The sequence below is a fragment of the Taurulus bubalis genome, assembly GCF_910589615.1.
Source record: "Taurulus bubalis genome assembly, chromosome: 5".
NCBI lineage: Eukaryota > Metazoa > Chordata > Actinopteri > Perciformes > Cottidae > Taurulus > Taurulus bubalis.
This window is the reverse complement of record NC_136593.1, coordinates 29,506,557-29,526,399: the sequence shown is the minus strand read 5'-3', so window position 1 is coordinate 29,526,399 and position 19,843 is coordinate 29,506,557. Positions and strand designations below refer to the sequence as shown.

Genomic DNA, 19,843 nt, shown 5'->3' with positions numbered 1-19,843 from the left:
GGACATGCTGCTGGTGGAGGACATGTTGTTAGTGGAGGACATGTTGTTGGTGGAGGACATGTTGCTGGTGGAGGACATGTTGTTAGTGGAGGACATGTTGTTGGTGGAGGACATGTTGCTGGTGGAGGACATGTTGTTAGTGGAGGACATGTTGCTGGTGGAGGACATGTTGTTAGTGGAGGACATGTTATTGGTGGAGGACATGTTGTTAGTGGAGGACATGTTGCTGGTGGAGGACATGTTGTTAGTGGAGGACATGCTGCTGGTGGAGGACATGTTGTTGGTGGAGGACATGTTGTTAGTGGAGGACATGTTGTTGGTGGAGGACATGTTGTTAGTGGAGGACATGTTGTTGGTGGAGGACATGTTGCTGGTGGAGGACATGTTGTTAGTGGAGGACATGCTGCTGGTGGAGGACATGTTGCTGGTGGAAGACATGTTGTTAGTGGAGGACATGTTGTTGGTGGAGGACATGTTGCTGGTGGAGGACATGTTGTTAGTGGAGGACATGTTGTTAGTGGAGGACATGTTGTTGGTGGAGGACATGTTGTTAGTGGAGGACATGTTGTTGGTGGAGGACATGTTGCTGGTGGAGGACATGTTGCTGGTGGAGGACATGTTGTTAGTGGAGGACATGCTGCTGGTGGAGGACATGTTGTTAGTGGAGGACATGTTGTTAGTGGAGGACATGTTGTTAGTGCAGGACATGTTGCTGGTGGAGGACATGTTGCTGGTGGAGAACATGTTGTTAGTGGAGGACATGTTGTTAGTGGAGGACATGTTGCTGGTGGAGGACATGTTGCTGGTGGAGAACATGTTGCTGGTGGAGGACATGTTGTTAGTGGAGGACATGTTGTTAGTGGAGGACATGTTGCTGGTGGAGGACATGTTGTTAGTGGAGGACATGTTGTTAGTGGAGGACATGTTGCTGGTGGAGGACATGTTGCTGGTGGAGAACATGTTGCTGGTGGAGGACATGTTGCTGGTGGAGGACATGTTGCTGGTGGAGGACATGTTGCTGGTGGAGGACATGTTGTTAGTGGAGGACATGTTGCTGGTGGAGGACATGTTGCTGGTGGAGGACATGTTGTTAGTGGAGGACATGCTGCTGGTGGAGGACATGTTGTTAGTGGAGGACATGTTGCTGGTGGAGGACATGTTGCTGGTGGAGGACATGTTGCTGGTGGAGGACATGTTGTTAGTGGAGGACATGTTGCTGGTGGAGGACATGTTGCTGGTGGAGGACATGCTGTTAGTGGAGGACATGTTGTTAGTGGAGGACATGTTGTTAGTGGAGGACATGTTGTTAGTGGAGGACATGCTGTTAGTGGAGGACATGTTGTTAGTGGAGGACATGTTGTTAGTGGAGGACATGCTGTTAGTGGAGGACATGTTGTTAGTGGAGGACATGTTGTTAGTGGAGGACATGCTGCTGGTGGAGGACATGTTGCTGGTGGAGGACATGTTGTTGGTGGAGGACATGTTGTTAGTGGAGGACATGTTGTTAGTGGAGGACATGTTGCTGGTGGAGGACATGTTGCTGGTGGAGGACATGTTGTTAGTGGAGGACATGCTGCTGGTGGAGGACATGTTGTTAGTGGAGGACATGTTGTTAGTGAAGGACATGTTGTTAGTGCAGGACATGTTGCTGGTGGAGGACATGTTGTTAGTGGAGGACATGTTGTTAGTGGAGGACATGTTGCTGGTGGAGGACATGTTGTTAGTGGAGGACATGTTGCTGGTGGAGGACATGTTGCTGGTGGAGAACATGTTGCTGGTGGAGGACATGTTGCTGGTGGAGGACATGTTGTTGGTGGAGAACATGTTGCTGGTGGAGAACATGTTGCTGGTGGAGGACATGTTGCTGGTGGAGGACATGTTGCTGGTGGAGGACATGTTGTTAGTGGAGGACATGTTGCTGGTGGAGGACATGTTGTTAGTGGAGGACATGTTGCTGGTGGAGGACATGTTGCTGGTGGAGGACATGTTGCTGGTGGAGAACATGTTGCTGGTGGAGGACATGTTGCTGGTGGAGGACATGTTGCTGACACACAGCTGGAGAGCAGAACGAGAAGCAGGTGTGACTTCACCATGAACAACGGGGGTCGCTTGTCCTAATAAAAGATTTCTCTCTCTCTGAAACAATGTACATCAGCCTTCTGTGCAGACCACACACACACACACACACACACACACACACACACACACACACACACACACACACACACACACACACACTGAGAGTGTGATGTGGTGAAGAAGAAGCAGTCTGTGTAGACCGTGTTCTGAATGAGAGAAGAAGAAGTGAAGGACAGACTCAAGTCAAGAACAAGCTGAACATCACCACGCATTGTTAAAAAAGGTCGGGAGCAGAAAGGAATTCTGGGAATGTTGTTCTGCAGAGCAGGTGCTGACCCCTCAGCTGTGGACGTCGTCTCCAAACCAGGAACAGATCTCCACCTTGATAAAGTGAAGTAGCTGACAGGTGCTGCAGGGCTACAGGTCCTCTGCTTGAGATCAGCTGCTGTTCCTCGGGGGGGGGGGGGGGGTGTGGAGCTGGAGACGAGGCGGGGTGCTGGAGACGAGGCGGGGTGCTGGAGACGAGGCGGGGTGCTGGAGACGAGGCGGGGTGCTGGAGACGAGGCGGGGTGCAGACCGTGTGATGACATCATCGTCTGCCTCAGCTTCTGGGGCTGCGCTCCACTTGTTCCAGCATGCAGGGCGTGACGCTGATCCTCCAATGAGCTCCAACTGAGGAATTACCTTATTCATTTGAGGAGATAGTGTGTTATGTTTCGTTTGAGCCGTGTGTGTGTGTGTGTGTGTGTGTGTGTGTATGTGTGTCTGACACACACTCACACACACCCTGCTGATTATCTTTATATTTCTTATAGATTTAAAAACAACATGTGCAATAATCCTTGAGCCTGGAGTTCCTTAATGCGTTGTTATGCTGCAGCAGCTCCCCTGATGCAAGTGAAGCACCGTCTATACGTCTGATGATGTCATTCATTGATCTGGCAGCTGGGCCGTGGCCACTAATCTCAGAGAGGCCTCAGAGGTCCTGGTTGGCTGCGGTGTGGACTGGTGGCAGCGTGACAGATGGGCTCACGTTTGAACGACTTTCTGCTTTCACCTCTGCATCTCTTTGTTCCTTCTGACGTTAAAGAAGCTGAGACGTGTAATGTATGTCATGTAATGTTACTCTGAGACCTGGTGCTGGACCACTGATCCACGAGTCTCTGCCAACGAGCGGCTGGACCTGGTTCTGAGAAGAGGAGTCTCTCTGGTCCAGTCACACACCTGATGAGCTGTGTTCTCTCTGCAGGGCCGGCATCGACGATGTGGAGACGGATGTGGTGGAGATTGAGGCCAAGCTCGACAAGGTGAGAACCACGGCAACAAATGTGTGACTTTCACTGGTGTTAGTGTGTTTCTTCCACCACATTTCACAAACAATGACTTCATATTACTCATAGTCAGAACCCTGAAGAGAGACGTCACCAGATATCAACAGACTATAAACAGTTTCCTTCAGTGAAACTGAGTTTGGAGCCATTTGTCTGCCGCTCTGCTTCTCTGTAATCTAATGCAATGCTTTTTAAACCAGGAAACACACAGACTGAGTTATTATATTTAATAGAGCCATGATAACACACACAAAGTGAGTGAGGACACACTCATACAACACAACCAGAGCTCATCATTAGGTTTTAGTGTTTATAAGATGTGAAACACAGCGAGCTCATTTAGGACATCACTGTGGAGACAGCATGTGTTTAAGAGCATTGTTCCTGGATTATTATAATTATGTGTTGAGACATAATAACTCTCAGTTCTACACCTACCAGCTGCTCTCACCTGAACAAAACCACCATGAACAACTAAAGTTGAATTCTTTAAAGGCAAACTAGATCATGGAAATGCATTTATTGGATGATCATTACTGGACATTAATGTTTTAAAGGCTTCAGGTCTACCATCAGATAAACTAGAGATGTTACTCAGAGCGAGATAGTGTTACTGTTGTGTGATTCACTTTGCTCTGGAGCTTTCATCTCCTCCTGCACTCTCCTGTCCCAAACGATTTGTGTCTTTGCATCAAGTTTAAATCACGGTCACTGGAGGGTCCATCAGGGACTAGTTCTGTTCAGCAGGGTCCTGCCGCTCTATCAGGATGCTCTGAAGGAGTCCTCATGCTCCTCTATCAGGATGCTCTGAAGGAGTCCTCATGCTCCTCTATCAGGATGCTCTGAAGGAGTCCTCATGCTCCTCTATCAGGATGCTCTGAAGGAGTCCTCATGCCGCTCTATGAGGATGCTCTGAAGGAGTCCTAATGCTCCTCTATCAGGATGCTCTGAAGGAGTCCTCATGCCGCTCTATGAGGATGCTCTGAAGGAGTCCTCATGCCGCTCTATGAGGATGCTCTGAAGGAGTCCTCATGCTCCTCTATCAGGATGCTCTGAAGGAGTCCTCATGCTCCTCTATCAGGATGCTCTGAAGGAGTCCTCATGCTCCTCTATCAGGATGCTCTGAAGGAGTCCTCATGCTCCTCAGGTCTGTCGTGTGGTTCCAGATCCACTTTGACTCTGAGTGGCTCCCTGTGGATCCTCCAACATCTATCAACACACACTGTGCCTCAGACGTGACCCTCGGCTCCGTGCAGCACATGATGAGATCAGATCCCCATGTTGTCAGACATGTTGTCAGACCAGTCGGAGCAGCAGTAGGGCCTCATGCTGCTAACAGTGTCAGTCATGTTCACCGTGTGATGTGCATCACATAACTGCAGCTACTCACTGAGCACATGTACATTTAGCAAATCACACATTAGAAGCCAGCTGTTGTTATTCAGGAGCCTGTTGGCTAGAAAGCCTCACTCACATGGCAGCAGCTCCTGCACCGAGTGAGATGATTAAAGGTTTACTTCTCTCTTCTGCATAACGCTTCACGTCCAGGTCCCGATGCACACATCTCTGCTTCTCTGCATCTCTGCATCTCTGCTTCTCTGCATTTCTGCTTCTCTGCCTCTCTGCATCTCTACATCTCTGCATCTCTGCCTCTCTGCATCTCTACATCTCTGCCTCTCTGCATCTCTGCTTCTCTGCATCTCTGCTTCTCTGCATCTCTACCTCTCTGCATCTCTGCCTCTACATCTCTACATCTCTGCATCTCTGCCTCTCTGCATCTCTACATCTGTGCCTCTCTGCATCTCTACATCTCTGCATCTCTGCATCTCTGCATATCTGCATCTCTATATCTCTACATCTCTGCATCTCTACCTCTACATCTCTGCATCTCTACATCTCTGCATCTCTGCATCTCTACATCTCTACATCTCTGCATCTCTGCCTCTGCATCTCTGCATCTCTGCCTCTGCATCTCTACATCTCTGCATCTCTACATCTCTGCATCTCTACATCTCTACATCTATGCATCTCTACATCTCTGCATCTCTACATCTCTACATCTATGCATCTCTGCATCTCTGCATCTCTGCATCTCTGCATCTCTACATCTCTGCCTCTCTACATCTCTGCCTCTCTGCATCTCTACATCTCTGCATCTCTGCCTCTCTGCCTCTCTGCATCTCTGCATCTCTGCCTCTCCGCCTCTCTACATCTCTGCCTCTCTACATCTCTGCATCTCTACATCTTTACATCTCTGCATCTTTACATCTCTGCCTCTCTGCATCTCTACATCTCTGCATCTTTGCCTCTCTACATCTCTACATCTCTGCATCTCTGCATCTCTGCTTCTCTACATCTCTGCCTCTCTGCCTCTCTGCATCTCTACATCTCTGCATCTCTGCATCTCTGCTTCTCTACATCTCTGCCTCTCTGCCTCTCTGCATCTCTGCATCTCTGCCTCTCTGCCTCTCTGCATCTCTGCATCTCTGCCTCTCTACCTCTCTGCATCTCTGCATCTCTGCCTCTCTGCCTCTCTGCATCTCTGCATCTCTGCCTCTCTACCTCTCTGCATCTCTGCATCTCTGCCTCTCTGCCTCTCTGCATCTCTACATCTCTGCATCTCTGCCTCTCTACATCTCTACATCTCTGCATCTCTGCATCTCTGCTTCTCTACATCTCTGCATCTCTGCCTCTCTGCATCTCTACATCTCTGCATCTCTGCCTCTCTGCATCTCTACATCTCTGCCTCTCTGCATCTCTGCATCTCTGCATCTCTGCATCTCTGCCTCTCTACCTCTCTACATCTCTGCCTCTCTACATCTCTACATCTCTGCATCTCTGCATCTCTGCATCTCTACATCTCTGCATCTCTACATCTCTACCTCTCTGCCTCTCTGCCTCTCTGCATCTCTACATCTCTGCCTCTCTACATCTCTGCCTCTCTGCATCTCTGCATCATGATAGTGTTCCCCTCTGGAGCTCATCTTAAAGTCTCTGGAGCTCAACCCGTAAAGTGGGAAAGGTCAGCGGTTGCCCGTTCATGTGCTGTTTAAAGGAGTCCACATTATTATATATTAATGTGTTCACAACTCCATGTCTGCACTGTATGTGCACTGTATGACTTTATGCATGTTATTGTAAGTCCTCAGTATGAAACGTGTGCATGGCGTCCCGTCATAGTGATCGCTGATAGTCTTTCCTCCACCGCGCTGGCAATGAGCTCAGAGATGAGATGTTTCTTTTCATAATCTGTTCACACACTCATGGTCCTCGCAGAATGAAACAGCGCCAGCAGAAGCTCAACAATAATTCTATGGATTATTATCATGGAACGTTGGACATATAGATCCATGGAGCAGTGGACGATCACTTTGGGGATCTTCTGACTTCTCAAAGTTTCATTCTCTTCACATTGACCTCCTGGCTCATCTCTGGACTTCTCCTCTAGCGCCACCATGAGGCTGACATGTTGGATGGTGAAATGAGTTCTTATGTCCCCCTCATGATGAATTGCAGTAACTTTGACGATCCCTTTATCTTCATTCAGGTTATGTGCAGATGATATTGGTCACATAGAATGTGCTCTTCTACCAGGATGCTTTATGAATACTACATTTCCTTCCAGCTTCAGTAAAGCCGGCACTGGCCGTGATTCAGACACGAGGATTATTCTAAATTGGAGCGTCCTCCTGGATTCTGCTTGTGCACAACAATTCTTTTGATACAGAATCTCACTGTAACTATTAATATCTGTGTGCAACATGTGACTCTTTAAATAGACGTGTTCTTGTTGTCCTCAGCTGGTGAAGCTGTGCAGCGGGATGATCGAGGCCGGCCGCGCCTACGTCAGCGCCAACAAGCTCTTTGTGAACGGCATCAAGGATCTGTCCCAGCAGTGCAAGAAAGAGGAGATGATATCGGTGAGAAGAACATCTGAGGATTGTTTAGGAAATCATCTATGAATATGAACAGCAGGGCAGCATAAAGCGTGTTGCCCAGACTCAGAGGCATGACAGATGAGACCACATGCAGGACATGGTGCTGATGGTCATTATGACATCATGACATCATGACCATCAGCATGATGTCATAATGACATGATGACATTATGTCATGATGACATTATGTCATCATGACATAATGTCATCATGCTGATGGTGATTATGACATCACGACATCATAACCATCAGCATGATGTCATAATGACATCATGACATTATGTCATCATGCTGATGGTCACATCTGAGACCTGCTTATGGTTCTCTCAAAGGGAATACTTCTTTATTCTTCATGGTTCTGTTCTAGTGAACATGTGGACTAGACTTCCTTGTTGGTGGTTTAGGGTGGAGCAGAAGAGACATAAGTGTTTCAGTCAATAACCATTTCTTGTTGAGCTTTAGAAGAATGTTTCTTAGGGATTTAATCTTATTTATTATGTGAAAAAGAAGTCAATGTTTATGTAGAAAGCTGTGTAACTATATTATTTATGTGTGTCGTCAACATTGAAGGAATGTCTTGAAAAGTGTGGAGAAAGCCTCCAGGAGATCGTCAACTACCACATGGTAATACACACACACACATACACACACACACACGCACACACACACACACACACACACACACACACACACACACACACACACACACACACACACACACACACACACACACACGTTTAACTGTGACCTCTCTGTGACAGTGAATCTGTCCACAGGCCGGTCCATGTCTGATTCAAACCACATGCGTTGGCAGATGTGTGCGGCAGCTATAATGCGCACACACACACACACACACACACACACACCACACACGCACGCACGCACACACGCACGCAAGCACACACACACACACACACACACACACACACACACACACACAGGTTCATATGACTCTCTCCTCATGACTAAGTGTGAGTAAGACATGTCATTTCTGGGTATCTGCTCCATAGTCATAAACTTTCACAGTTCCATGCAAAAGTGACGTCATCCCTCATTTTTATTGATTCAAACTATTTTTAGGGGCATGCATCATAATGTAATGCCATAGTTCTGCTGAGGTTTAACATGTTATTATATATATTATAATATCAGACACATGTTTCCTAACAGAGCCTCGAGGTGAAGACGTGTCCGCTGGTTGCATAGAGCAGTACGTCACACGCTTTGAATACATTAGAGAAATATAATGCTGATCTCCCATATCCCTCTCAAAGCATATTTTACCTGCATGAGCCCACCATAATCAAACATGACAGGAACTGCATCACATGACCGCCGGCTGTGTTGCTGCTTCCTCACCGCTCCATCCTCCTCATCATCATCTCACTTTCCCTCCTCCTCCTCTGCAGGAACACTCATAGCATGTCTGGCAGACAGTGGGAAGAGGGGATGCATGCACTGGGTTACATGCACTGGGATGACATGCACTGGGATGACATGCACTGGGATGACATGCTGACATGCACTGGGATGACATGCTGACATGCACTGGGGTGACATGCACTGGGATGACATGATGACATGCACTGGGATGACATGCACTGGGTTACATGCACTGGGATGACATGCACTGGGATGACATGCACTGGGATGACATGCACTGGGATGACATGCTGACATGCACTGGGATGACATGCACTGGGATGACATGCACTGGGGTGACATGCACTGGGGTGACATGCACTGGGATGACATGCTGATATGCACTGGGATGACATGCACTGGGATGACATGCACTGGGATGGTATGCACTGGGATGACATGCACTGGGATGACATGCACTGGGATGACATGCACTGGGATGACATGCACTGGGATGACATGCACTGGGATGACATGCACTGGGATGACATGCTGACATGCACTGGGATGACATGCACTGGGATGACATGCTGACATGCACTGGGATGACATGCACTGGGATGACATGCACTGGGATGACATGCTGACATGCACTGGGATGACATGATGACATGCACTGGGATGACATGCTGACATGCACTGGGATGACATGATGACATGCACTGGGATGACATGCTGACATGCACTGGGATGACATGCTGACATGCACTGGGATGACATGATGACATGCACTGGGATGACATGCACTGGGATGACATGCACTGGGATGACATGCACTGGGATGACATGCACTGGGGTGGACATGCTGTGGATGACATGCTGTGGATGGGGGTCACACCGGGTCATCAGAATCCAGAGCAGGTTTTAGGTGGAGCCTTTCAATTAGTTTCTATGTGGGTCCAAAGTCAATTTGATAGGACAGATTTTTTTTTACTGTGATTTAATTATTTCTGTGGAAATGGCAAATAGGTTGTTTGACCCGGAAAGTTTGACCAATAAAAATGGATATTTTTGTCAGAAGTTGATTTGAATAGTCATCAGGCTCTGCATGCAAGTCATTAGATGGAGACACACACACACACACACACACACACACACACACACACACACACACACACACACACACACACACACACACACACACACACACGTCCTCTGTGCTTTCCTGAGGCACAAGCTGCTGCAGTAATAATGTGAAGCGTGCGTGTTGCCATCTGGTGGCGTGATGGTGTAACTACAGGTTGTCAGCCGGTACTCTGACAACCTGTCATGTTATAATATTAAATATGAAATATCCGTCACCTTCTCTGTGCACAGATATTGTTCGACCAGGCTCAGAGGTCGATCAAGCAGCAGCTCCACACCTTCATTAAAGAGTGAGTATCTGTCTCTTGATGAAGGAGCTTCTACAAGACCTCCGTACTCTTAACCGAAGCGCTCTGCCTCTTCTCCGTGTCTCGGTGCCTCCGTAGGGATGTGCGTAAATTCAAGGACACCAAGAAGCAGTTTGACCGTGTGCGTGAGGACATGGAGCTGGCCCAGGTGAAGAACGCCCAGGCGCCCAGGAACAAGGTCCACGAGGCCGAGGAGGCCACGCAGGCCCTGGTGCTCAGCCGCAAGGCCTTCAGGCACCTGGCTCTGGACTACGTTCTGCAGGTGACACACACACACACACACACACACACACACACACACACACACACACACACACACACACACAATCCAGATTGTATTATCAGTGCTGTCCAGTAGGGGGCGCTGACACTTCACAGCTGATGAGCCCAGATGAACACAAAGGAAGCGCTTTGTTAGTTTTAAAATCACAGACCACCTGAAACCTGCATGTTCCTTTTGTTTCAGATTAATGTGCTTCAGGCCAAGAAGAAGTTTGAAATCCTGGATGCAGTGAGTACCCAGACATATATATATAGAGATATTTATTTCTCCTCTCATCATTATTGCATGTATGTTTTATAGGATACGTAATGGTGTCATGTCTGCAGATGCTGTCCTTCATGCGCGCTCAGTGCACGCTGTTCCAACAAGGCTTTCACATCCTGGACGAGATCGACCCCTACATGAAGAAACTGGCTGCTCAGGTAACCACCAACTGAAGCACCTCAAACCGGTCTGATGGGATGTATTCATGCGTATTAAGAGCTGTTGCTCATAAGGGAGTGCTGAGCAACAGCTCTTTTGCCAAATAATATCCACTGACATCACTGCCCTTTTTCATTAAATGCATCACAAATGCTTAGAGCAGAAACTGTGACTTTATCTTCTTTATTTTCTAGATTTATAGTGGCTTTAGTCATAGGAAAATATATATCAAGATCTGTACCAATATCTTTATGATTCAGGTTACCATGAGGTGGGCTAACATGACCTGAACCCTGACATGAACTCTCTGTGTCTCTGGTAATGCAGAGACATCTGAAGGTTGTGCGTGAGACATGAAATATAGATATACATGAGGATGAAGGCGCTGCGCTGCAGTAGACGTGTGCTTCATGTCTTTCTGCTTCTCCCGTCAGCTGGACCAGCTGGTCATCGACTCGGCCGTGGAGAAGAGAGAGCTGGAGCACCAGCACGCCGTCGTGCAGCAGAGGGTGAGACGCGCCTATAAAGCGCTATATCCATTCCATTATTATCATGAACTGTTCAATACTGCGGCTCACGCTCGGCTTTCATTCTTCAGACACTGCTTTCTTTTCTTCAAAGGCAGACTCTCTATTATTTGCATGCAGTATTTGTGTTTAAGCACGTTGGATTGTGAAGACAGGAGCGCTTCACAGTGGTTCACTTTCAGTTTATCAGAGGAATTAGATCTGTTTCCTCAAAGGTTGCTGAGCTAGATTCTCCAGATTGTGCTTTCTCTCAGGTGAGTTCAGTGGAAGAAGCTCTTTGTGTAAACCAAACTTATATCTTAAGTTCACATCAAACACCTGGAATGTTGACCAGAAGCTTTCAGTGGAAGCGTTGAATGAGCTGCTGTCTTATCTGTTTCATGTTGTTATGCACAGAGGCTTCCAAAATAATGAAACAGGTTGATGAGTGTTGAATGTTTTTTTATGAGTTTAAAGTGGGAAAGCAGTTTCCACAAAGACAACTTATGGATCCCTCAGCTTAATAAAAACAAGTGCAGAAGCCCTCTCTCTCTCCTCATCACCTCATGCACACATGCAGTGACTCCACCTGCTGCCTCAGGAGATGCAAGCAGCCTGCTGGTGTCCGAGTGGAGGCCAGAACAACGTGTTCATGTCTCAGCTGCTTTCGCTAAAGATGAAGAACAGCTGTGTGTGTTGACTCTCCTAACACCTCTCTCTCTCTCTCTCTGTCTCTGTCTCTCTCTCTCCTCACCTGGTCCTGGCTGCCGTGTTCTTCCTCCAGACTCTGATGCAGGTGAGTTCATATTCTCAAGCTGCTCATTGTTCCCGCGCTGCAAAACCTCCACATGGGACAATCTGGTCAAGAATCTGAGGTTTGAGAAGCCAGTGTTGCATTGTGGGACGTCACATCGGCGCTTTAGGACTTCTGACCCGCGCTGGTTATCGGCTTCACAGTAATGTTGGATTCTCTTGCAGAGGATTTTATGTTCAGGTGTTACAGAGATCTCAGTATTTAAAGAAAGAGTTCTAGTGACAGCAGAAGAAGAAAAGCTCAACGTCTTGAAGATGAAAGAGTTTTCTTCTGGAACGAGTCTGTGCTGCTCTTCCTGCTGATGACTGGACGTGTGACAGTTGGTGATGCTGTGTGTGTGTGTGTGTGTGTGTGTGTGTGTGTGTGTGTGTGTGTGTGTCGGTTTGCACACTACACAACATGTGTGGACATGCTGCCTGTGAGACTCACTGAAGCTGGAGTTTCACTCCTCATCACGAAGTCCACACACACACACACACACACACACACACACACACACACACACACACACACACACCCTCCTCTGCGGTGCCTCCTCTTTGAAGAATGCAGCTCCCAAACGTCCTCCTGCTATTTGGTTCTGGTCCAATTTGCTTCATGTGGAAATGAAACCCTGAGGATGTGTCATATGTTCTGACATATCATCACATGGCAGGTATCAGTTGGTACTTATGAGTACGGACTGGTTCAAGCTTCAGGTTTTTCTGTGACAGTTCACCTCTGTGCTCTTCCTCAAGTTAATAGCTCTTATGATCACATCAGATGTTGAACTATTTCAAATGAACCCTCATGCGTCCTGACCGTCCTGTTTCAGTAAATAAATATAATCCCATAGAAGCAGCAGTAAGATGTTCTCTGATGTTTTACACAACTAAGAGCAACAGATGACATCATGACATCCTCTACGGTCCTCTATGACAGTGTTTTTCAACCTTTTTTGAGCCGCGGCACATTTTCTACAATAAAAAAATCCTGCGGCACACCAACAACCCAAAAAGTTATAAAATGTCCCATTGTAGCATAATACAGCATATTGTAGGTAATTATTATTATTAATGTCCCATTGTAACATAATACAGCATATTGTAGGTAATTATTATTAATGTCCCATTGTAACATAATACAGCATATTGTAGGTAATTATTATTAATGTCCCATTGTAACATAATACAGCATATGGTAGGTAATTATTATTAATGTCCCATTGTAACATAATACAGCATATGGTAGGTAATTATTATTAATGTCCCATTGTAACATAATACAGCATATTGTAGGTAATTATTGCACTACCTACTGGCATGGAAGAGTATTCAGTGTAAACCAGATCACTTTGTTAGAAAAATGAAAATAAAGTTATGCAAAAAATAACTAATATTTAGTTGCTACTAAATAGCGTATTGTGGAAAACAATAAGCTGTTTTTTTGCAAAACAAAACCGAATGAGTGCAGATGTGTGAGCATCACGTTGTATCAGTATTAGTGGAGCAGTGAGCTGCTTTCCTCTACAACTCTTTCATAAACGAGGTTGTAGATTTGATACGACTCTCAGTTCATGCTCCATGTTGAGAGACACAGCAGCAGAAAGCCGACTTCACGGAGATCTCATAAAGATCGGCTTGTCAAGAAATGACAAGAATCGGCGACTCGCGCATGCGCAGCGTAACCTGTTAACGGCGGACGGTGAACATTTAAAATCAGCATTTCCTCTTGCGCCCCACCTGCAATAAATACCTCCCCAGTTTGATAAATACTGACTTAAAGGAAACACGGTGTTTGTTACTGCTATGTGTTTTTCGGGCTTTTGAAGGATATTTCCAGAGCCTCTCGATATGCGAAGTCAGAAACGTCATTTGTGGAGCTCCAGGCTGCAGGCTGTTGGATGTTTGTCTTGACCTGCAAACACATGAACTGTTGGGCTTTAAAAGTGAGAGCTCATCGCTTAAAATAGTGAAAGCTGCAGCAGCAAATCCCATTGTGAAAAGCAGCTCGCTGCTCTCTCTCGCTCTCTGTGTGCAGACACAGAAGAGTTGTAGACGCGACCCAGAAATGACAAGCTGTGTGTAGATAAGATCAACAGCATACGGCCGTTTAGTCTGTTTAATACTGAACAAGGTGTAGACCTGTTCTATATTACTCTGCCAGACACTATATTGCAGCTCAGACGCTCAACAATGGAAAATCATTTGCAGCAACTAAATAGTATTTATTTGGACCAATTAAGTGAAATTGGACATTTTCCTACGGCACACCTGACGATCTCTCACGGCACACTGGTTGACAATCACTGCTCTATGGTCCTCTACAGTCCTCTATGGTCCTCTATGGTCCTCTATGGTCCTCTACAGTCCTCTATGGTCCTCTATGGTCCTCTATGGTCCTCTACAGTCCTCTATGGTCCTCTATGGTCCTCTACAGTCCTCTATGGTCCTCTATGGTCCTCTATGGTCCTCTACGGTCCTCTATGGTCCTCTACAGTCCTCTATGGTCCTCTATGGTCCTCTATGGTCCTTTATGGTCCTCTACAGTCCTCTATGGTCCTCTATGGTCCTCTACAGTTCTCTACGGTCCTCTATGGTCCTCTACAGTCCTCTATGGTCCTCTACAGTCCTCTATGGTCCTCTACAGTCCTTTATGGTCCTCTACAGTCCTCTATGGTCCTCTACAGTTCTCTACGGTCCTCTATGGTCCTCTATGGTCCTCTATGGTCCTCTACAGTCCTCTATGGTCCTCTATGGTCCTCTATGGTCCTCTACAGTCCTCTATGGTCCTCTACAGTCCTCTATGGTCCTCTATGGTCCTCTACGGTCCTCTATGGACGGATGATGTCATGCCGTGTGATGATGTCATGCCGTGTTTTTGTGTACTTCATTTAAAATGAGGTCTTGCAGATAAAGGAAGCAACACTAACACTGTGTGTCTCCCTACAGGACTTTTCTTACGATGACCACAAGCTGGAGTTCAATGTGGATGCCCCCAACGGTGTGGTGATGGAGGGCTACCTCTTCAAGAGGGCCAGCAACGCCTTCAAGACCTGGAACAGGTAAACGGGTCTGAGTGTAATGGAAACCAGTACACAGGCAGAACAAGTACCAGTAAACCAGTTCAGTTAGTTAGAAAACAGGTGGAACCAACAATAAGAAGACAATGTATTGTCAGGAAAGGTCTTTCAATGTTACGGGTCTTTCATAACGTTGACTCCTTGGTGGGATGGTGACTGTTACCGTAGAAACAGATTGTAGAAGAAGTTCCTCACCTCGTACCTTCTCCTCCCTCAGGCGCTGGTTCTCTATACAAAACAGCCAGCTGGTCTACCAGAAGAAACTCAAGGTACAGTTTAAATTATACTGACTCACCATAAGAGTAAACTATTGAAAAGTGTAATCCAGTTTAGACTTAATGGTGACTTTATTATTAGTTTGCCCATTGGAGGAGAAGAATGGTAGATGTATGAGGAAGATAACCTTGAAGGTCAAAGGTCAAATAGAGTGTGTGACCTTTCTCTCAACGACAGGACTCCCTGACGGTGGTGGTGGAGGACCTGAGGCTGTGCTCAGTCAAACCCTGTGAGGACAACGAGAGGAGGTTCTGCTTCGAGGTGGTTTCACCCACCAAGTGAGTGTGTGTGTGTGTGTGTGTGTGTGTGTGTGTGCGCTTCTGCGTGTTTGTCTGTGCGTGTGTGTGTGCTTGTTCGTCTGTGTGTGTTTTTGTGTGTGTGTGCTTCTGCGCGTTTGTCTGTGTGTGTGTGTGTTTGTCTGTGCGTGTGCGTGTGTGTGCGCACGTGTGTGTGTGCGCACGTGCGTGTGTGTGTGTGTGTGCATGTGTGTGTGCGCTAGTGTGTGTGCACGTGTGTGCACATGTGCGTGCGTGCGTGTGTGCGCATGTGTGTGTGCACGTGTGCGTGCGTGCGTGTGTGTGTGCATGTGTGTGTGTGCGCATGTGTGTACGTGTGTGTGTGTGCGCGTGTACGTGTGTGTGCGCATGTGTGTGTGTATGCGCATGTGTGTGTGTGTGTGTGTGTGCGTGCGTGTGTGACCCATTGACGACATCATTAGTATTGGGCAAGTCAGCATTAGCATGTAGCTTCCTAGCACTGAGCAGCCGTGTGCAGGCGTTGCGTAACGGGCCTCTCACCCTGCAGGAGCTGCATGCTGCAGGCGGAGTCTGAGAAGCTGCGGCAGGCCTGGATCCAGGCGGTGCAGGCCAGCATCGCCTCTGCTTACAAAGACATCGCCGACAATTATTACATTGAGGTACGAACACATGCACGGCAGATCAAACACAGCAGCCGTCACACTGGTGGGGTTTCCCGGCTAGCAGCTAGCAGCTAGCAGCTGACCCTCTGCCTCTGGCTCCTCCTCCTGTCTGCAGCGTTTGGACCGGACGGCCTCGCCCTCCACCAGCAGCATCGACTCGGCCAGCGAGCCCAGAGAGCGGGCGGACAGGGCGGGGCGGGGCGGCGTGGAGAACCTCCTCCTCAGGGTGCAGAGCCTGCCGGGCAACGAGCTGTGCTGTGACTGCGGCCAGGCGGCTCCCTGCTGGGCCTCCATCAATCTGGGAGTCCTGCTCTGCATCGAGTGCTCGGGGATTCACAGGTGACTGCACACAACTAGGAAGCAAGTTCAGAGCAGGAAAGGAACAAGACCTGGTTACAACAATCTATAGCAAGGTGTTGGAAGACATCACAACCATCTTTCCAACACTTCTGCATTAAAGCATCAGTGTCTCCTCTGATTTGTTTGTTTGTCCAACAGAGTTCCACTTCCCATGATGTCAACTCCTCCGTCAAAGCTCTATAGTGATAGAAACAGCAGTTATTAAGATAACTAGACTAATAGACTAGACGTGGTCATGTTTATGTAATTAGAGGAGGCTGATTTTAGCTGAGCTCTAGACACTCGTTGTGCTAAAAGGGGCAAGACTCTCCTTACACTTTATAAATGTTCATAAATATGTATGTATCCTAATATATAATCTCTTTTTCTTCTGGTTTGCAGGAGTTTAGGTGTCCATTGCTCTAAAGTGCGTTCCCTGACGTTGGACTCGTGGGAGCCAGAGTTACTGAAGGTGCGTCTGCAGCTCTCCTCTCTGCATTTATCTTTCCTTCGTGCTTTGCAAAACCATTTGAACGACTTTTCTTTCTGTTTCCGTCCCTTCCATTGTTCCTCCTGACTCGTGTCCAGCTGATGTGTGAGTTGGGGAACACTGTGATCAACCACATCTACGAGGGAGCCTGCGAGGAGCGGGGAGTGAAGAAACCCGGACCGTCCAGTTCAAGGTCAGTCTTTGACTCTTTGGAGAAGAGCATCACTCCGTATATTCCATTGTTAGATACCTTTAGCCCGCTAAGGTCAGTTAGGTTAGTAAAGGTGTCTTCACTGACTCATCTGCATGGTGTCTAGTAGCTCTCTCTGTTCCCATCTTATGACTCCATCCAGCTCATACGTCATGTCTCCAATCTTTTAACTTTGTCCGTTTGTGACCGTCTCTGCAGACAGGAGAAAGAGGCCTGGATCAAGTCAAAGTATGTGGAGAAGCGCTTCCTGAAGAAGATGAGTGGGAGCGAGGCCTTGGTGGAGGGAGAGAGGAAGGCCCGGCCCTGGACCGTGAAGAAGTGTCAGCGACACAGCAGCTCTGTCCGGGCGCCCAACAAGGCCCGCAGGAAATACCACCGCTACGAGCCGGGCAGCGCCGCGCCGGCAAACCTGTCAGCAGGTCAGTGGGAGGAGGAGCTCCTACCATGGCATGAAGAGAGGTATGAGTTCATACACAGTCCACAGATACTCAGCTCTTGATGTGATGTTTTGTCTCCTGACAGCTGCTGCAGCAAAGTTCCGCCGGGACTCCCTGTTCTGTCCCGACGAGCTGGACTCTCTGTTTTCCTACTTTGACACCGGCTCCGGTCCTCGCAGTGAGTCCACCACACAGTCAGCACATGCAACGCCCTCCAAGATTGTTGTGCATGGTCAGGAAGATGCAGAGGCAGGAGGGCTCAGAGTTCACATATATTTCTGAGAAGCATTCTGTTAGCTGTGTGAGTAAACCGACTCGTGTGCTCTGAGTGATTAACGTGTCCGTGGCTTGGCGACGCTTGGCCCTGCAGGTCTCAGCAGCGACAGCGGCCTGGGAGGAAGCACTGACGGCAGCACAGACATCCTGGTCTTCGGCTCGGTGGTGGGCAGCGTCACAGAAGAAGGTATGCGTGTTTCGTGTTATTGCATGCTGCTTGTTGTGACATTCACTTGAATATGTTTACATGTCGTCACCTTCCTAAAATAATAGCCTGAAACCGATCATGTGATTCTAACCCTGTAGTATAACAGGGGTAGATGACATTTTATTTTGCCTAAGTCAAAAGACAATGTGACTTAGGACATTTTACAAGCTTTTCAAGATGGCATTTTGAAGCTAGCATTTAAGCTAGCAATTTAGTTAGCATTTTTGTCAATGTAAATCTCACTGGAACATAATATTAGTAATCATAACTTGACCGGTATTTCAGTATGCAGTTGTGCACCCCTCTTACATTTGGTCAAGTTTGTGTTTTCTGAAAAAAAAAAAAAAAAAAAAGACATTATTTTAGGAAGGTGACGATGTGCAGTTTAATACTGCTGCTACCTGCTGCCTGACCCAGAAAGTAGTCTTGAAGAAGAAGCCCTCCCTTTCTTCCCCCCTGTCTCCCTGCAGAGGAGGAGTCGGAGGAATCCTCCAGCGGCGAGGTGGAGATCGAGCAGGAGGTGTCTTCGGACCCCGAGGACCCGCGGGAGCTGCACCCCGGGGCGCTGCTCCACCGGGCCGCCCGCCTGCACAACCTGCCGCTCATGGCTGAGGCGCTGGCGCACGGCGCTGACGTGCACGCCGCGAGCGAGGAGGCGGGCAAGACGCCGCTCATCCAAGCCGTGGCCGGGGTGAGAGCTGCTGGTTCAGCACGGAGAGACTGAGCTGGAAGTGACCGGCCTGTAAAGACTCAGACTCACTAACCTTTCCGTGATTGCATTGACATTTTTATTGTTAAGATCTTGTATTAATGTGACGACTGACTGGGTTAAAATAAAAAAAATGGATAACTTGCTGAAGGACACAGCTTTTACACAAGCCATAAAGATATACAGCCATTAGCGATTACAAATATTGCCTTTGGGGGAAAAGTGAGGCAGGAACAAGTATTGGTTATAATGTGAACTCTCTGCCTGCCTCAGGGTTCTCTGATAGCTTGTGAGTTCCTGCTGCAGAACGGAGCCGACGTGAACCAGCGGGACATGAGAGGCCGCGGCCCGCTGCACCACGCCACCGACCTGGGACACACGGGGTAAGACCTGCAGCCGGGGCGAGGGGGGGTCTTCCTCCGCTGGGCTGGGACCCCTCAGGGCCCAGACTGGGAACGCAGTGCTTTTCCAGTAGGAGCAAGATCAAACCGCGGCACCGGCAGCTCGTAGAGGCAGCGGTGCCGCGGTTTGTCACCTTTCTTCACCTCTACATTAGAGCATACAAGGAAGAAAGTCACGACTCAGCAGCAAAAGCTCCGCGTCGCTCTCTCTTTGATGAGTCTTGTCTGACCAAATATTGTTTCACAAGTTGGGATTAAGTCGCCAGTGAAATCGTGTCTGTAACTGGAGCCTAAAGACAAGCGAAGGATAAAAAAAGAGGAAATGA

The 19,843-nt window shown here is 47.9% G+C and overlaps 1 protein-coding gene across 1 annotated transcript in view; it reads left to right on the top strand.

Annotated features, from left to right (window-relative positions):
- LOC306736841 (arf-GAP with coiled-coil, ANK repeat and PH domain-containing protein 3-like) overlaps nucleotides 1-19,843 on the top strand; it is a gene marked incomplete at its 5' end in the record, with an annotated part of 55,629 nt that overhangs the window by 28,287 nt on the left and 7,499 nt on the right. The window contains 21 exons of the mRNA XM_079218523.1: nucleotides 3,329-3,386; nucleotides 7,211-7,330; nucleotides 7,919-7,972; nucleotides 10,088-10,146; nucleotides 10,243-10,426; nucleotides 10,631-10,675; nucleotides 10,774-10,869; nucleotides 11,305-11,379; nucleotides 12,161-12,172; nucleotides 15,121-15,233; nucleotides 15,469-15,520; nucleotides 15,705-15,805; nucleotides 16,332-16,443; nucleotides 16,562-16,785; nucleotides 17,188-17,257; nucleotides 17,374-17,468; nucleotides 17,685-17,905; nucleotides 18,009-18,101; nucleotides 18,294-18,386; nucleotides 18,878-19,098; nucleotides 19,390-19,499. Coding sequence (XP_079074649.1) covers nucleotides 3,329-3,386; nucleotides 7,211-7,330; nucleotides 7,919-7,972; nucleotides 10,088-10,146; nucleotides 10,243-10,426; nucleotides 10,631-10,675; nucleotides 10,774-10,869; nucleotides 11,305-11,379; nucleotides 12,161-12,172; nucleotides 15,121-15,233; nucleotides 15,469-15,520; nucleotides 15,705-15,805; nucleotides 16,332-16,443; nucleotides 16,562-16,785; nucleotides 17,188-17,257; nucleotides 17,374-17,468; nucleotides 17,685-17,905; nucleotides 18,009-18,101; nucleotides 18,294-18,386; nucleotides 18,878-19,098; nucleotides 19,390-19,499 — 2,208 coding nt within the window. The remainder of the gene's footprint in view (nucleotides 1-3,328; nucleotides 3,387-7,210; nucleotides 7,331-7,918; nucleotides 7,973-10,087; nucleotides 10,147-10,242; nucleotides 10,427-10,630; nucleotides 10,676-10,773; nucleotides 10,870-11,304; nucleotides 11,380-12,160; nucleotides 12,173-15,120; nucleotides 15,234-15,468; nucleotides 15,521-15,704; nucleotides 15,806-16,331; nucleotides 16,444-16,561; nucleotides 16,786-17,187; nucleotides 17,258-17,373; nucleotides 17,469-17,684; nucleotides 17,906-18,008; nucleotides 18,102-18,293; nucleotides 18,387-18,877; nucleotides 19,099-19,389; nucleotides 19,500-19,843) is intronic.